Source organism: Haliotis cracherodii, unplaced genomic scaffold (assembly GCF_022045235.1).
Source record: "Haliotis cracherodii isolate W230 unplaced genomic scaffold, xgHalCrac1.p SCAF_11, whole genome shotgun sequence".
Lineage (NCBI taxonomy): Eukaryota > Metazoa > Mollusca > Gastropoda > Lepetellida > Haliotidae > Haliotis > Haliotis cracherodii.
Genome location: NW_027266266.1, coordinates 13,525,464 through 13,545,172, shown reverse-complemented (window position 1 = coordinate 13,545,172; position 19,709 = coordinate 13,525,464). Strand labels below are relative to the sequence as shown.

The 19,709-nt window shown below is 40.1% G+C and overlaps 1 protein-coding gene and 1 pseudogene across 1 annotated transcript; both read left to right on the top strand.

The window, feature by feature from the left end:
• The first annotated feature begins 6,905 nt into the window (after nt 1-6,905).
• On the top strand, nt 6,906-11,738 carry LOC139454853 (uncharacterized). Its single transcript, XM_071236472.1, has 4 exons — nt 6,906-7,062; nt 7,837-8,521; nt 10,450-10,583; nt 11,560-11,738. Exons 1-4 carry the CDS (start codon nt 6,906-6,908, stop codon nt 11,736-11,738), a joined length of 1,155 nt encoding a protein of 384 aa, XP_071092573.1.
• Nucleotides 11,739-14,589: 2,851 nt separating this feature from the next.
• Nucleotides 14,590-15,964, top strand: LOC139454852 (uncharacterized; annotated as a pseudogene).
• Nucleotides 15,965-19,709: the final 3,745 nt, after the last annotated feature.

Below are 19,709 nucleotides of genomic sequence, written 5' to 3'. Positions count from 1 at the left end.
CACACATGTGTCCCATAGTTTGTCAGAAACACACGTCTCCTTGGTATTTCAGAAACACACATGTGTTCCATAGTTTGTCAGAATCACACACGTGTCTCTTGGTATTTCAGAAACACACATGTGTTCCATAGTTTGTCAGAAACACACATGTTATCCCTTGGTATTTCAGAAACACACATGTGTACCATAGTATTTCAGAAACACACATGTGTTCTATAGTTTGTCAGAAACACACTTCCCGACATGGGTACAATGTGTGAAGCTCATTTCTGGTGTCCCCCGGCGTGATATTGCTGGAATATTGCTAAAAGCGGCGTAAAACCAAACTCACTCACTCACATGTGTTCCATGGTTTGTCAGAAACACACATGTGTTCCATAGTTTGTCAGAAACACACATGTGTTCCCTAGTTTTCAGAAACACACATGTGTTCCATAGTTTGTCAGAAACCGAAAAGTGTTCCTTGGTTTGTCAGAAACACATATGTTCCTTGGTTTATGAGCAACACATGTACACTTGTATTCTTTTGTTTGTCAGCAACAAACAAGTGCACATTGGGCTTGTCAAAAGTGAGTAACGTTTACAACCATTAATCTGACACATTAATCTGACACACCCTACTACATACACACTCACTTAACCTGACAGATATATATATATATATTCAGGATATGTGCAGCAGTTGGTACTGCCGCCTGCATCTGTAAGATATTGGTGCAAGGAAGGATTTACATAAGAATTTATGGTTAATAATAACTCGCCATGGGCGCGATATTCAGTATAATGGATCAGGTACTTTACTACCGCAGTTACCACATACTATCTTGCTTACACCACACAAAAATAACCCCATACAAAATGCGCAGTGCGATACTGTCGTATATGTGGTTTCTACGGCGTCACAAACAGCCCAGTCACACTGCACCCCGCTCACAGTCTGCACCGTCGTGAGTCAACACACGATACACCAGGCTAATGTCTCTGTCGTCATGTGACCTGAACCATGATATACATGCAGCCAAAGGAAGATGAGTCTTGACCATGAGGTAAGTCACTGAATGTCAAACGTTAAACTAGTAAAGTAATTATATATTAATGTACTATTTAATGTTCTGTATACTATCATGGGTTTTTACCATCCAATAAAGGTCTCTGCGCTTTATAAAAGTGATATTCGCACTATACTACTGATGTTTTGATAATAGCTGTCGAGAACGTGACACGTGACACGTATAATAACTAGAAAGTATAGTAAACTACGGTTATAACGAACTCAAAAAGACCGCTAATTTTAGATCGTTATATTCGTCGTTCGTTATACGCATTTCGACCGTCATACATCTCGATAAATAACAAAAGTGTGCACTGTACATGTACAGAATATATCCACAATAACTGTGTTACTATTGTTAATTGAGGTTGTAATTTGAGGTTGCCTCCAGATGTTTATTGACAAAAGAAAAAGGGGACACTGGTAAAAGGTTGTTAAATTTTACATGTCATGACTTCAGTTTGTGCGCATGCTCCAACTTTGGTCGACGCCCTTTATCCCTTTTTTATTCTGGTATTTATTGCACTTTCAACCAAAACCCCGGAGTCGGGTTTTATCCTTAACGTGACTTATGGACTTTCAATGAAACAAATATCTGAACTTTTACATGGGCTGTTACAAAGGTATTTTGGATCCTAGTTTATACGTTTTCTGAATAAATCATTTTTACAATAAACATGTATGATTTTTTGTGGATTCTGTTCATTTTTCTGGGACCCATCGCAAAGTGCTTGATACTCTTATATATTGAATATAAATATTAAAATTTGTCACCCTTAAATAGTGAGAATCCCGCAAGGGTTCGAATACAGAATTCTCCCTGAGCATATTGTTGTTTGTTAGCATGTTACAAAGATTGCAAGATTACCTATAGTATTTGATAATAATCATAATATCACTGACAGCGGTCAAATTATAACTGAAGTTCGTTGTCTTTTACCACGCGAAGACTGTAATTGAACTTTCTCAAACAAAAGCTTTATCTCAATGTCCTACTTCACAATACATGGTTGCTTGTTTGATAATACCTGGTCGATCAATTTCTAAACGAATCACCGATGTAACGGCTCAACTACATATATCAACTAAAGTGTTGTGATGATGAATCTATGTAAATCAAATTGCATACAGATACATTTGCCGCTTTCTACGCTCTGCTAAAAATAATTGTATGCCGATCATGTATACTCGAAGTTTATATAATGCTTAAATGGTGCAGTTGTCAGCATGACATATTGTTCAAAATGTTCGTGTCACCGGTTAGAGTAGATCCCCATCAAGAACGTGCCGACTTAATGGATCGAGTAATAAGACTCGCAAGCGGTCGCGTATATCTCCCAGCACCACTAAGTCTTATCGAACTAGTCACGCCAGTGAATAAAGCCCTGGTGTGTACTGATAGCAAGATGAACGCTATTTAATGTCATTTCTGTAACATCAAAGTGTCCTGGAAAAAATATTGTGTGTGCAATAGATTGTCAGTGAAAGAACAGCGCAGTAGTCAAAACCTTGAGTAATGTAGATGGAATTCCAACGATGAGTCTTGACCAGGAAGTATGTGACGCTTCAGTCATTGCACTGATATGTTCTATCATAAATAGATAATGTTTCAAACAATATAGTTACAAGTACTCTCAAAGGATAGCTGTTCAGTAATGATTATAAAAATGTGGCACTTGCAATCTTTGTACCAGGGAATGATTATGGTAGTTTTACACCGCTTTTAGCAATATTCCAGCAATTCTACGACAGAGGACACCGGAAAAAGGGCTTCACACATTGTACCCATGTGATCAGTCGAACACGGATCTTCGGCGTGACGAGCCGACGATTTAACCACTAGGCTACCCCATCGCCCCAATCTTTGTAGCAAGCATACCTATACTGAAATAGGTACATGTACACTCTTCAAAAAATGAAACGCACAGGTAGTATGTAGTCCATTGATCCTGACTACACAAAAAATCCGGTATATAAATTGGATATATGTTTTTGGAAAATATTGATGGCCCGATATTTGACAACGGTACGTCAAAACGCAGTCATTTCCCATTTGCAATGTCTTAAATGGCATTGTTTTCACACTTATTCAAAAATGTCAAGGAGAAAAAAAACAGTAAAGCAAAATGCACGCGCAAGTTATGGCATTCGTAACTCGTGGTAGTGGCTAAAAAAGGCCAGCATAAGTTAATAATTTGTCATTCAATTGTCAACATGTTTCAAGTTCGAAAAGGCCGCGACTCAGCGCTGCCAATCGGAACATCGCCATAGGACGTATCCAAAGAGGGGTATCGAAGTCTTCTGTTACACTTCAACGCCACTTCAACGACCACCAAAGCACCATTTGCCGCCTTTGGGACCGACACACACAGTTCAATTTAACTGCAGACCGTCGGAGAAACGGGCCGACCAAGAGTTACCACCCCTGCACAGGATCGCTACATTCGACTGTTCCACCTTCCTCATCACTATGCCACAGCTACGGAGACTGCAGGACGCATCCCTGTTTTGAGGAGGATATCGGACAAGACTGTCAGGAACCATCTTCGCGAGGCTGGAATCCGACCTAGAAGACCAGTTATCGTCCCTGTTTAGGGGCACGGGTGGCCCAGTCGTCTGACGCGCCGCGATTCGCTGTGCAGAGTTGCGTCCCTTGGGTACGCCAGAAACCTATGATTGTAGGTTCGAATCATCGTTCGCCACGATTATGTTTCTAGGTTTGTCAGCACTATCCTACACAACGAGATCTGACTTGGTTGTGGTTCAGGGAAATTTGAGAGCAAATCGCTACATGAAACAAATTCTTCAACCTTACCTTCTTCCAATTATTGACCACCAGAGGGAGTTGTTTCAATAGGACAATGCTCCACCGCACACAGCTCGTATCACGGTAGACTACCTTCATAAGGTCAACGTCAACGTCCTGCCCTGGCCGTCGAGAGCTCTAGATCTCAACCCAATTGAACACCTCTGGGATGAACTCGATCGACGTGTACGTCAACGTCAGAACACGCTGCGGACACTCCCACAACTGGCCAACGCGTTACATGCAGAATGGCGCAGAATTCAGCAGGACAGAATTCGTACTCTTATCCAGTCAGTGCCGAGGATATGCAGAGCCGTGATTGCCGCCCGGGGCGGTCATGCGAAATACTGAGTTCAGCGCAAACTTGTGGCCTTATGTGACATGACAATGAACAGTTTTCAGTGCATTTGTACAACATCATGTGACTTTTGAGCTCCAAAATTTCATATTTGTATCTATGACAATAAATTTACTAAAAATCTCCCTGTGCGTTTCTTTTTTTGAAGAGTGTAGATGTCCCCAACTGTCAGCTATGTGGTTTCTTCTTTGGGACACGTTACGACTGTACAATGTGTACATAACTGCGATCACAGAGTACTTTCTAATAACAAAAGGTAAATAATGCGTAATCTCGCAGGAAAAGGTACGTTTTCACACAATGAAAATTATTCAATTTTTAGGATGGCTACACGCATCATACCGTTTATATATATTTAACTATCAAACTAAACCTGAGCAGTTAAATATAATCAAATCCTCTGAATAAATTAATGAAGTAGTAAGATCAGGGGTTCTAACAAATAGAATATGTGAAGATCACATTCATGTTGACCAGTTACTCCTGATTTTTTAGTTACACTATTTATTTCAGACATGTACAAAATGCGAACAGTACAGTAAAGAATTCAACAAAAGGAACAACAGTCTTTGTGTGCATCTTGAAGTAACTTGTTTCAACTCCATTTGGGACTACAAAACAAACAAATCTCGACGCCCTAACCCAGAACGGAAAAGGAAGAAGAAAGAAGAGATAAAACGGTCTGTCTCGGCCCTCAGGAATTCTTCAGGAGGACAACTTCTAGTTCACGTAGAAGGCCTGAGTCCAGAAGACCGGAGTAAGCGAAATTTTGACGAGTTCATAGATGATGACCTTCAAACTATCATAAATGCTGATGAAACATTTGATGATGTTTACTACAAAAAGACACTCCAGGAGGATCCGGAATTTGTGGTTATTGACATTGAGCCTTCATCTACAATAATCATAACAGATCCCAAGACTAAATTTATCATAGACAAAGGCTTTACACAAGATAGTGCACAAGCACTGCGGTTCTTCCTGAAACACATCTCTGATCAGCAAAATTCAAATCATTCAGAGGTCAAGCATAGACAGCCTTTCTTAAATGACAGGACATTACAAACCATAACTGAAAAAAGAGATATTCAGCTGAAAGGATTTGTTTTCACAACGCAAGAACAGAAGAAGAAGGAGGCAATTTTAGGAGACACAAAACAATTTGTTGACCACTTGTGGGATCTGCGTCTTCCTCTGTATGTAACTGCACTTGCAAAACTAAAGGAAGGCGGGTCATTTATTCTTGGCATAGGAGAAAAAGAAAAGAAATTTCAAACCAAGATCAAAGGAAAGCCAGTCCAATATTTGTCTAAAACATTTGAAGATCATGGAATCGAATTGCCCACGGACAAATATCCTGAAATAAAACAATTAATAGAGCAACGTTTGAAAGGTGGTATGTGCCACATTGACAACAAGGGAGATATTTTAGATTGGAATGACAAACACATCACTGCTCACTTTCATAAAATCACTGGAAAGGACCATGCATTGCTTGAAGTTGTAGTAAATCCAATCGCAGGTGTATTGTTTTATGATAACACGGGACCAGAGGCATACAAGGTGGAACATAGGGAACCATTTCTGCAGTATACCCGGTGTGAGCTCAAGGTCATAATAACATCAGTTACAAAACATTAGAAAGGTATTGTTGTCCTTACCTTGTAACCCTTATAGAATTAAGTTATTATCAACTGAGGAACACAACGCAAATGTTCAGAGTGAATGAGTTTAGCTTAACACCATCTTGACAGCACTTAAGTTATCATGGCGTTAATGTCTGAAGAAATCACCAAGTGGGTCTTAGATACCATTATCCTTAGCTTATATTGCATATTCATTACCTTAAAGAATCTGTATACAATGTGAATTAAGCGACAAAGCCCTTTCCATATTTAAATAGAAATCTCTACATAAAGCAGAGTTGATTGTACAATTTCGACTATAACATGAGCATATGTTTATGAATCACTTTCAAATAGTAATGATACCAGGTGTTCGCGAAAAGGTGAGCGTATCCTGCCCCATAGGTGGCACCCGTCACAAACACATGCACAGGCGAGTCAGTTGTTCACCCGAAAAATATGGGAACATATGCTTCACATTTGGAACTGCCTCCACATGTCTACCATAAAACTGTTTGAAAGCTTTACTGGTGCCGTGAATGTTGTTACCTTGATCAAACAACTTCTGAGCAGGAGTCGTATGACGTTCTTTGACATTTTGGTGGATAGAACGTGCTCGATTGTATCTTAAAAGTTGCAAAAATGTAAACACCAAAGGTTGAAGCTACTGGAATACTGCTAGGCTTGAAGGGAAAGTTGACTATTGGAAAGTTGAAGTCATCCCTCTCATCATACAGTCTTATGGAGAGTGTTTTGTCACGATGAATCTTTATGCATAGGTCTAAATATGAAACAGGTGAGGCGGTCTCACTGATCTCCTTTATTTCTAGTCCAGACGCGTAAATCAGTGGAAGGGAATTGACTACTTGATTGTTATTGAACGATATGAGATCATCAATATACCTGAAGCGTAAGTTAAACTTCTTGGACTTATTACCGTCTTTTGATTTTGCCAATCTCAATAGAAATTATCCTTATCATCCTATATGTTTTACATATATGCACTTACTTATGCAATTCGTATAGATAATCAGGCACTCTCTGTTAACAGATATATTTACAGATATGTCAGCTGAGAAGTTACCTGTCAAGGTAGTTTTAACAGACGCCATCGAGGAAGACTTAACTGCCGAAGTCCCCATAGCTACAAGCAATCCTTTCCGCCCAACAGTATATGCAACTGAAAACTTTTTGGAGGAACTGTCTAACCGACTTCAAAATGGTTTGAACTGCTCTCATTATCTTAAGGTTGCTAATGTCATATTCTTACATAATAACACAATGATATATTCAACATGAGTGATGGAGCATACCTTACCTTTTCAGAATAACTTTGCCCCCAAAATATAACATTGTTGCTACTCTTATAGTAAGAATAAACATATTGCCAGAAATGAGGAAAAGAACTTCTTCGGAAAGCTTTGGTATGTTAAATGTGCTTTGCATCGCTGGATATCCCGTCTGTATGGGTACTGCAATGTAAGATCAGGAATGTGTCATGTGAGTGAACATAAAAATCCCCTTTGACCCCCCTGAACAACTGTCTTACATTGTATAGAATGAATGAGGGTCCTGACTGTAGCCCTTGGGCCCCTGAGCTTATCCTCTTCCTTATCTGAAAGGAGTTTGTCCAGATTGTGAGATGGTATCTTCTAATTGGGGTAAAAGTCAGAACTTCTAATTTGCCAAGTATTCACAGTCTACATGGTTTGTCATTTTTATGTGTACTTGCAGTATAACAATTGTTCAAGTAATGCGCATACAACCGTACAATACTTCAAGGTCAAATTCTAGGTGACATCATTTAACCTTTGGATTCATTATATTTAAGGGGGACAACTTTTATGAATGTAGGTGGTGGTTTTAGTAAAAAAAACTAATTTTCACATCTAGCCGTGTTCTGTTTATGTCGTTTTTCATAAAATGTAACTGTTTCTTGTTTTATTTAATTTGTATGTTGTTCAATTAGGATTAACATGTGAAACATATGTTCTAGATGTCCATATGCTCCCAGAGGGTGCAGTAAGAAGATGGAACAAAGAAATGCAAATCCTTCTTGGTAGCTCAAAGATTGGATTGATATACACGGCAACATCTCTTGCAGAGACATTAGATTTGCAACTGAAAGACACAAGCATTGACGGAGTTGTATTTGATGCATGCGTTATCGTATGTGATCATCCAGTTCAAATTCTTACCTTTGTCAGAAGCGTGTCAAAAGACGAATTTGATACCTTGATTCAAAGAAATGACGAGTTGTCCAAAGGTGTCCTGTATTCTTTAAGGGAATTTACCAATGAAAAATTTAACATTTTGAATGGTGTATTTGATATAGATGATTTGAAAGACAGTGCAGGTTTTGAAGACAAAAGAAATACCATTTTTGAGAAGTCTGGTCGTTATGTCAATCCCAGATCTCTTCACATGAATCCCAACAAATGCCGAAATTTATGCAAAGCCTTCTTCGTGGCAGCAGCTGTAGATCACACATCTAACCCTACATCATCAGACAAAATAGTTCTGCTGAAATGGGATGTCTATCAGCTTCTTGAAAAATACCTTGATGAACAAAATGTAATTGTGAATTACGCATCCAAAGAAAGAGCAATTACTCTGATGAAGGAAGTCGCCAGAAGGTTATCAAGATCAGGGAAAACAGTGCTGAGAATGAAAACACTAAGGTGAGAGTTTTATCACACAGGCGATATTTGGTTGGTAATACGTCAAATTGTGTGCATCTGTTGAAATAGCCAAAGACAATATTGCGTTTAATGAACAAAAGTCCGTTTTCATGTGACACACAATGCCAACAAACAACATGTGACCAACTAATCAGCTAGATCAACAGTCAAAATAACCGCATTTGATCAAAACTGAAATGTCAAATAATCACGAAAACAAATTCATTGAAATAAAAATGTCAGTGTTGCGTATGTGATCCACGTGATGCGATCACGGCCTGGTACCATCGTCTCATGGCCACCAATAAGTATCGGGATGGTTGCCAAAGGGAAAATTGTTCCACTCTTCAGTAAGAGCTTTGCCGAGTTCATGTAGAGTTGACGGAAGGACAGGGCGTCGTGAGAGGGCAGTCTGCAGATCATTCCACATATGTATGATTGGGTTGAGTTCTGGTTACCGGGCTGACCATCCATGCAGACAAAAGTCCCCTGCTCTAAGAAGGCATCAGCGATGAGGATGAAGTCCGGTCTGATTGCACCAAGATACGGTCTCACTTACACATCAAGCATATCATCCCTGCAGCACAGAGCTGTCACCAAGCCCCGATGTAGGACATGGAGATCAGTTGGTCTCGCTCTACTGATCTCACGACGATCTGTGATGTCTAGACAGTATCACGCTACATCAATGAAAAGTAGTGGAGTCCAGTCCTGGTCTATGGTTGCAATCAGAAGAAACCAGTCTCCCGGCTGTTGGAACGATGTCGACCACCTGCAGGATGTTGGGGTGTTTCTTTTTAGCAGTATTGCAGAAACATCATGGCGGGGGACACCAGAAATGGTCACTGTACCCAAGTGGGGAATCGATCCGGGGCCTTCGGCGTGATGAGCCAACGCTTTAACCACCAGGCTACCCATCCGCCCTGCAAGTCGCTGGGAAGCTGATCCAAACATTTCCTATCGATTCCATGCCCTTCTGATCACACTTTGGCTGACACAAAATATGTTTGCGACGTGAAGTTGTCTTTTCTGCCTAATTCTGCAGTTGGGGTAATATACACCTGCCACTATTTGTAAATGAATGATAAACACTTGCTCGTGATTTGGTCAGAATCGGGTAATGTTATTACCGTGGAAAGGGTTTTGTCCCTTTTATTGTGATAAACAGATTAAAATAAATAAATGCAGGGAAGAGTGTTTGGGTGATCCTGGCACTGTCAGTCATCATGAGCTCAGGGCCCTTGCCCCCTCTCCACGCAGACCAGACAGTGAATGGGACTTCTCCAAGGAAGCGCTGTCATATTAATAACTACCAGTAGTAGTAGTTCTTGTAAAATGCTACTGTCACTGTAGTAAGGTAAACATTTAATACGCATAAGTGGAGAAATACTGTGTATATCTGAAAGCATAAACTTGATATCTCAATCGAGTGAAATAACACAAGAACTACTTTCAGTTTGCCCCAATGGTTTTCAGAGAAATAGCAATAAGAATCAACAAGAAAACGATCATCTAAATATGTATAACATCTGTGTTGTTTTGTTGAATAACAAGTTTTTATCATCTCATAGTATAGTTTTACTCGAGGCTACTAATAAAACTATCAATGGGTCAGGTCACTCGATGAGATAACACTGTTATTGACAAAAAGACAAATATCCACTATTTACTATTCGTAAAGTTTTTATATATACCTTACATCTATATCAGCTAACTCGCCCACCCCCATCACCAGGAAAACTACACTCGCTTCATAAAATGGGTATGACACGGGGGCTCGTTTAGCATTCTCTATATCTCTTTATTTTCTCTATTTGACTGTAAAATGAAGGCATACCATACAATAATTGTTGAGCATCATAATATACAATTCATCAGCATATTTGCTTTTGGCTCTATATATTTTCTTATTGTTATTTACTTTTCAGAGAAGAGACCATCCCGCACAAGACCGAGCTTGCTACACCCCATGTAGGTGACTGTCTTGAAGATGATACCTTCCACTATGTGTCTGATTTTTGTCAGCTGCCAATCATCAAAGGCAAATGTTGGTTGTTCAGAGGTAAATCAAATGGTATTTGAATATGTTATTATAAACCAGCACACACCTGGGTTGACAAATATCCCATTGGTGTAAGCACATTTTCATCAGCCGAGTTGTGTATACCGACATGACTCAATATTTTACTGAACAGATTTGATCGAAAAGTGATATCACGGAAAGTTGGGGGGGGAGGGGGGGGGGAGTGTCATTCATTTGTACTTAACTGTTCTCATTAAGTTCTAATTAAATGCGTTCTTCTCCAACATTGTCATAACATACTTGCGACAACTGATGAAACCCAGAGTGATATATAGGATATCGTATGTGAATTGTAAATACGACAATTTCAATCACTTTTGAAGCACAGCTATTCAATTTATTCCAAATCCTAAGACCTGCACATCTATACTACTTCTTATGTTATCATTGTTCCCTCTCTTGTAGGTAATCTGTGTGGAGTCTGCTCCTTGGAAATATCTGTAGATTGTGAAAAACTTGGACGGGTGCTTGTTAACAGGAAGTTATTGCCAGAAAAGATACTGACTGGTACATTTAATTGGAAGTGCCTCTGGCGTTATGTCAATTTCGCTGAAGAACTGAGATCGGAATTCATAGACAGCATCAAATTATATTCAAAAGACATAGCCAGGAAGCTAATATCTGACCATGACATTAACTTTCGTTGTACTTGTAAGATGCTTCAGACACCTAGCGCTGTGGCTACATGTACTTTGTTCAGTGCTGAAACTGAAAAAAACACAAGGTCAGACAACATAACTATTCCACCTCATCGTACAGGCCTACGACATCCAGATGTCGATCTGGTGAATATCTGCGGCATGTCTCCTTCATCAGATTCTGGTTTAGACTCAAGTGATGATCGGGAAACAGTTGCAGCCTCTGTCGACAGTTCACTGTCTGAATCTTGACTATGGCACAAATTCGCGATTAGATTATGTGTTAGACTTGAGTGATGATCAGGACACAATTGCAGGCTCTGTCGGCAGTTCACTGTCTGATCGTGACAATGTACAGTGTACTGAGTCAGAAACATCACCTCATCATACTGACCCAGGACAACCAGAGGAGATTCCTTCGACGGTGAAGTTGCCTTCATTTGTCAACAGTGAAGATGAGAATGTCAGGACCAAAAACTGGATACAACTCCATTAAGAAAATAATGACAACGACACAGATCCTTCATAAGATTATTCTTTAGACTTAAGTGGTGATCAGGGCACAATTGCAGCCCCTCTCGACATTTTACTGTCTGATCCTGACAGTGTACAGTTTATTGAATGATACAAGTGATTTTGCATGCCAGTATTCGTGGTACGGAAAAGTTATGCGACACGCTGCAGCAGAAGTCTTTTAGTGTGGTGTCACGACTGGGCAACTTCTACAGGTAAACTGAGGACGTTGTGATGAGATGCGAAATAAAGCTCTTTGCTTTATGGGATAGCTTCAAATCCTCTTCACAGGTGAACACAGACCGTTAGAGCCTCAAATCAGCGAGTCTCAAAAATGTGTCAGTCATCAGAATGGCAAATGGGCATAGACGCTTACGTTACCCACGTTACCGCGGTATGGCGTCCGCGATTTACGTCAGTGGAGTAATACTGTGTTCTGCCATACGTTCCTTCACGACCAATCATATGGTCAGGTTCGAGAGGTCGAAAACATCATGGTCATGAGTCATGGTTTTGCACACTGTAATGGTTTTAAGCAGTTGAAATGCTAATTCATATACATACTCGAAATTAAGAAGGTGCATTTGAGTTGAACTTGAACGTTACATCTCGCTAGAATCGAGTCTGCATGTATGAAACGTTGTCCACAATTGTGTCATCCCTAGAAACCTATTTTCAAATTGATACATTAGTAAAGATAGAAGCTAAAACAACTATATTTAGAAAGCAGGTTTTGTTTCTGCTTTAGTCATGTTTTCACTGTGTATGTACTAACGTGATCTTTGATATGTGTATATTATAGTGTTATTATATTGGCGTTTTCATTTTGGCTTGATAAGGTACCAAGGTCTCTCATATGCAACGCCGATTTCCAGTATGACAAACCTAGGACTTGTACTAGTCCAATATGAAAGTACTCATGTTATGACATTTGTATTGATCAACAGTCTGTTCCTATTTCTCAGACTGCCTGCTTGCTTGAACCTTCTTTTCTCTATTGATTAAGACATATGAATAGATGTAAGATTTAAAGTTTAGTTTTGGTTTTAATATGAGTGCACATAATCACAACAGTGCTGTCAATGATCGCATGACTCTTTTGGATTTCATTCACAGCTGCCTAATCAATTGTCTGCTTGCTTGAACGTGATTTTCACTATTGATTAAAACATGTGAATAAAAGTAAGATTTTAAGTTTATTTTTAGTTTTAATATGAGTGCAAATGATCACAACAGTGCTGTCAATGATCGCATGACTCTTTTTGATTTTAATCACAGCCGCCTAATCAATTGTCTGCTTGCTTGAACATGATTTTTTCTATTGATTAAAACGTGAATAAATGTAAGATTTTAAGTTTATTTTTAGTTTTGATTTGAGTGCACATGATTACAACAGTGCTGTCAATGATCGCATGACTATTTTGGATTTCAATCACAGCCACCAGCGTAAATATTATAGATTCTATTGAGTGAGTGATTTCGGTTTAACGAGGATTTGAATAGTAGTTCAGTTAATCACGACGTGTCAGCTTGATATGTCACAAAGTTCAGAAACTCCTCCGTATTTCATAACGCCCGAGTGCAAGGATGAGTTACTGTCGCCTAAACGTGTGTTCCAACGATGTTTGTCGTTTTTTTTCAGAACACAGGGCACAAGAAAAGTTAGTAATGTGATACTTGTAATGCGGGCATCACTTCATTCCGAAACATATGCACTATCAGAATGAAGTATTTAATAAAATCACCTTTAGCTCCTACTTATAGACACAACATCATTTTATCGAACGATGACATAAGACATGTGACATAATAATGATAATAATAATAATAATATTAATAATAATAATGATAATAATAATAATAATAATATCGATTTTAAAATTAAATAGAACATGTTTTGACAAAATATGCTATGTACATAATAATGTTTAATAATTTATCATATACAAAACCGTTACCTAAATTCGTGGATAACCTTGATTCGCGGATCGGGGTAATTATCGTGATATCTCGTAAATTAAGTCTCGTATGATGTCACACAGCGGTACTTTTGATGTACACACACTGCCACGCCCTGCTGACAAAAATGTTCCGAATCGCTGCATTACATGTAAGTACAGAAAAACCAAATGTCCAACACTGAGATAAATAGCCTTAGATCACCAATACCAAATTTCATATTTACAAAACATCAAATAAAATATATACCGTAAGCACCACCCTTCTCACCTCTCGTCGTCTGCTTGTCTAGATGTCAATAAACATAAGTCACGTGCCTTGAGGTGCTGCTGTCTGTTAAAATTATATATCTATGGAATCATTTTCGGGCCATCTCGTACAGCTTTTTTCATTTTCATAGGGTTCACCGAAGCCTTCACGACAGGGATACAAAATGTATTCGCCTACAGCTTTGACTAATGCTTACCTAGAAGTCAAAAACAATAAAGTTGCAGTTCATAAAACGGCATTAAACTTCTCTGTACCCGAGAAAACACTGAGAGACAGAATAAAAGGCAAGATCGATGTTGACACATTCAGGTGCGACTCCAATTTTTGATGCAGAGCAAGAAACTAGACTTGTTGACCATGTAACATACATGGCATCCATCGGATACGGATAAACCAGGAAAGAGGTTGTCCAATTAGGGTCTAGCTTTGCTTGTCAGTTAGGAAAACGTGACCTGTGCCATCCATTATCTGTCAAGGGGCTATATGGTCTGTTGGAGCGATGTCCGGAGTTGAAAGTTAGAAGTGCCAAGTCTCTCACGGAACTTCGTGCCAAAGCTAGTTCAGAGGATTGCATCAATAGATATTTTGATGAACTTGCCATGATTATGGACAAATACGGTTTCCAATCAAGACCAGAAGCAGTTTATAACGTAGATGAGAAAGGAATCAACCAGTCCCATGTCGCACCGAAAATTGTTGTCTCAAGAAAGTCCGTGGCCTACGAGATTTCTTCAGAGAGATCGTCTGTCGTCACACTTTTGGGATGTGGAAACGCTCTGGGCACATTTATTCCACCTTTCTTTGTATTTGCGGGTGCTAGAATGCGCAGTGAATTACTTGAAGGCTGTACAGCGGGAAGTGACGGAACTGTTTCTGAATCGGGATGGTCAAATGGTGTTATATTCCAAGATTACTTGGACAGGCATTTCCTTCGATATGCAACTCAAGCAACGCCGAATAGACCTTTCCTTCTTTTGTGCGATGGCCACAAGTCGCACATTTCTCCGTCTCTGATAGACTGGGCAAAAGATCACAATATTGTGTTGTTTGTCCTCCCGGCTCACACAAGTCACATTTTGCAGCCAATGGACGTGGGATGTTTCGGCCCGTTTACAAAGATTTACAATGCCGAATGTCATAAACCGTTGAAGCCTGATGGTACCACAGTCAACAGATATAACGTCGCCTCCGTAGCCTGCAAGGCATCTGCTGCTTTAACGCCTGGTCACTTGCAGTCGGCATTCAGAAAGTCAGGAATCTATCCCTTTTCGCCAGATATGATTGATAAATCTGCATTCCAACCAGCTGCTCGTATCCACGCATCACACGATGAAGACAAGTCGCAGCAAGTACCAGCCACTGACGACGTACACAGCCCACGTTTCAACACAAACGAGGAGAAGGAAAATCTCGTCACTAACTTTGACCAAACCCAATTCTTTGACGACCAGCCTCACGTCATTCAGAAGAAGCAAATAAAACAGCGTAGATCTATCCACAAGATCGTTAGCGGCAAAGCCATAACTGAACCAGAGTTAGAAATTCAAGTCAAAAACTATGTTAAAAGTTCAACTTCTAAACAGCCAGTACCAACCAAGAAACGAAAAGCAAAGTCACATACATCAGGTGAACAATCTCAAAAGAAACATAAAAGTACCACCGAGCCAGCAGCGGGACCATCCGGTGCGATTAATCTACTATACAGCAGTGACGGTGAGGATTCGCCAATATCCGATGACGAAAGATGTTGCGTGTGTCATCACTTTCAGCCCGCTGAACTGGCCCAATGCACATCACTGTTTTTCGTACAGTGGGGGCAGTGCACGTATCATGACTGTACCCACTGGGTGCACTTACAGTATTGTTGTCCAGTGCGCGTGCTTCGGACTCATGACACGTTTTATTGACCTTGCCATGGCCTGCCATGCAAACCATCGGAAGAGTAGGACTGAAAGAGGACACGAACTTACCTGTAAATAGTGTACATAACTTTATTGACAAGATTCGTTTTGGAGTTGTGTGTTAAATAACTATGCTCTTCAACTGTTATCAGCCGACACAGAAATGCTGGTCGTTATAGATTCGAATACATAAAAACATATTACACAGTAACGGTACTGGGCTTTCGTACGTAGAGATATAATAATCTACCACGGAATTCACGAATCAAGGTGACGTCACATTTTGTGTGCACATAAATGGCTGATGAATGCCAAATTCTGAAAGAGGTCTGTTTTGTTTCAGTGTGGTCAAATGGATATTTTTTAGAAGAAATATATATTAACTTAATGCATTACAGTTGTAAACCAATCACCGCACGCTTAGAGCTTGCTAAGTAATTATGTTATAAAATACAAGAGAGTCGGAAAAATCTCAATGCCCCCTACCTATTGCTTAAACAAATGAAAGTCGATCGCAGTGGCCTGAGTTCGTCAATAGATGTCAAGGTACCTTTTACATTCCTAATTACGAATATTTGCATATTCGTGTATGCAAGGGTTTTGGTGTTCTTGGCCGGAAGTGACACCTCGGTAACCTGCGGTATAAACAAGTATTGCTTTGATCACGGTATCAAAGAAGCACCACAACGTGCCAGGTAGTTACGTTTTACCATGACGTGTCAACTTCATGTGTGAGGAAACCGGAAGTCATAGAGGTCTTAGACGTTTATCACATAAGAGAAACCCACGACCACGGTAACAATTCTGACTTACCAATAACCATAGTCCGAGCCTATGTGGGATTCGAACTCAGAACCATCGGTTCCCTATAGGCCAAATGGACGTCATAGACGACAGGGTCTTTGACATGAAGTAATTTTGAATATTAACAATAGTATAGATGTACACTACAGGGGTAACGTTGAAAGTTGATTTGAAAAGGTTGACGATTAAAACACTCTTCGATATCATCATCTGAGAATATTTGTAATATGCAAGACAAAATCATCCAACGCATTCAATTATATGCCCCTGTAAAAAAGTTAAGCACCAAATGAAATAGCCTTTTATGGCGAAATACATACTGAGATCGGACAAATGATGCTGATTATCTAATAATGAATGCATGAAGATTCAGTGACAAAACTCCTTTTTACCTCCACCTCTGGTTGCGATGCAAGCAACACATCTTCGTCACATGGAATGGACCAGGCGTCGCACAAAGTCCGGTGAGATATCTGTCCATATCTGCTGGAGCATGTTTCGAAGTTCCTGGAGTGTCTGTGGAACACGTGGTTGACGTCGAAGGCGCTGATCCATCTCATCCCACATGTGCTCGATTGGTGGGAGATCAGGGGAGCGAGCCGGCCATGGGATGACATTCAGGTTGTTTTGTTGCAGAGAATCCTGAACAAGTCGAGCAATATGAGGCCGGGCGTTGTCATGTTGAAAGGTAATGCCTGGGCCATGACGACGCACAAAACGGTAGAACAACAGGGCCGATGATCTCGTCGCGGTAGCACTGTCTATTGAGTTTTCCTTCTACCACTATCAAACGGGTCCTCTGTCTTGCTGTAATCCCAACCCCGTACCATAACGCTGCCGCCCCCGAACCGATCTTCTTCCATAACCACAGTGATTGACGTAACGTTCACCTCGACGTCGGTACGCTCGAATCCGTCCATCGCTGTGGCTGAGGTGAAAACGAGACTCGTCAGTGAATAGAACTTGTCCCCACTGCATGGCCGTCCAGCGTAGACGCTGTCTCCACCACTGTAGACGTGCTTGACGGTGGTTTCCTGTCAAAATGGGACGTCTGACGGGTCTTCTGGCGACAATCCCTGCACATCTGAGGCGGCGACGTACCGTTTGTCGAAGGCCAGGGATGCTTCTTGCAGTCACTGTTGCTGGCTGTTCGAATCCAGTTGTCTTGTCGATTATCGGTTGGACGTGGCCTGCCCCTCCGAAGATGGTCTCTGACTGCATTCGTCTGTTGCCAACGTTGCCATAAAAACCAAATGGTGTTTCTGTGGACGTTAAATTGTCTTGCAACATCACGTTGACTCGATCCTGCTTCAAGCATACCAATGGCTCGCAGACGCTCATTTTCGGACAGGCATGGCATTTCGTAATGTTGAATAATTGCGTAATTTTGTTGTTTTTCTGAGTGGTTGTCAGCACGATGCTAAACAATGCATATGGAATCCCGTTAACGCACATGTTTTTATACCATTCTTGGGTAGTGAAATGCATGGGGCTTGCATAAAAGTCAACTTTTGAATGGAATGCATGCTTTTCTGTAGCAGTTGCGTTTTGTGTGACTTGATTCAAAACATGTACTACAACATTTACTTGTTTCAAAAATACACTAAAATATTGGTGTCACAGGAACTTTTGTTGTTGAGTATATATGAACTCTGACATGATTCCAAAAGTTTCTTTAGATCCATTGGCGTGTTCTTAAACGTGATCTCGTGTGTCTTATAGGGACACAGTAAAAACGTTCATTCTATAAAATACAGTTGAACCTGGTTAATCCGGACTATCAACGAATAGCCCCTTTTCATACGTGTAAGCGTTCCTGGCAGCGGATGTACGGGGTTCGGACTCCCAAGATATATATACATTGACTACAAAAGCATCTCGTTTGATACCAAAACTCCTTTTTACTCTTAATGATCTTCTTTACATGCAAAAACATTCCAGGCCCTTGAAACATGCATCAATACATGAAAACACATTCTGAATACTACCATTCATCTTTTGAACACCAGCTCCAAAGTGTCTTTCTATTCATCTATTTACTTTTTCAAAAATGTCATGATTGCTATACTGTAAAGCTCTCGTAAAATCGTTTATGCCCTCCATGGTGAAATCGACGAAGGTAACATGATAACGTTGCACTTATGTTGGAGATATATATGAAATATAGATGATATAAATGAAAGCAATTGTTCTTGGGGCGTTGGAATGGGTTCGAAATGAATTACGAATTACGGATTATACAGGTCTCGCTTGGGACCCACTCAATTCACACGCAACAAAGAATCAGTAATTCTTTATAGATCGTAGATTATTCTCTAATAACCCTCACCGTATCCAATAACTATACAATTGAAATACTATCAGTGCGACAATGCTGACCATGAGATCTCTTGTAATCAAGTAGGCACCAACTGGTAAGAAGATCAGCACCACCAGGCTCGGAAGTATCTGCTGCTCAAGTTTGTCTCGATGTACTGTTGGGGATATCAACATCATGTGACCTCTGACAATACTAAAAGATGAAACATCAGCTATTTAACAAATATATGAATGTAAATATATATTTACATATGCATGTATTACAAAGAGTGTATGAGTTGAAAAGTGTTGTAATTAAGAGAAGACGCGGACACATCAGAGTATGCATCACTTAATAAGAAATGTAAAAAAGTACAGCATCACTTGGGTCAGTGATGAACGTTGGGTAGTGTCATCCGAAACATCAACTGTGACACATGATTGCGTACATGCTTGTCGTAAGAGGCTCGGGATCGGGATCGGGTGGTCATGTCATCGTCATTAATTGCTGAGTGCATCGTTAAACAACAAACAAACAAACAAACAGTGAAACGTTACAGGTTGTATCGGAATATGGGAGCACAGGGTTCTAAGACGGTACAAGTACTGTGCAGAATTGCGTCCCATAGGATCTTATATGCTTTGGAACCAATCTCAATTTCCATTCACCGAATTTTTATCCTCGTCTTGTCAACAAGACAAATGTTTGTCAAACTGATTAA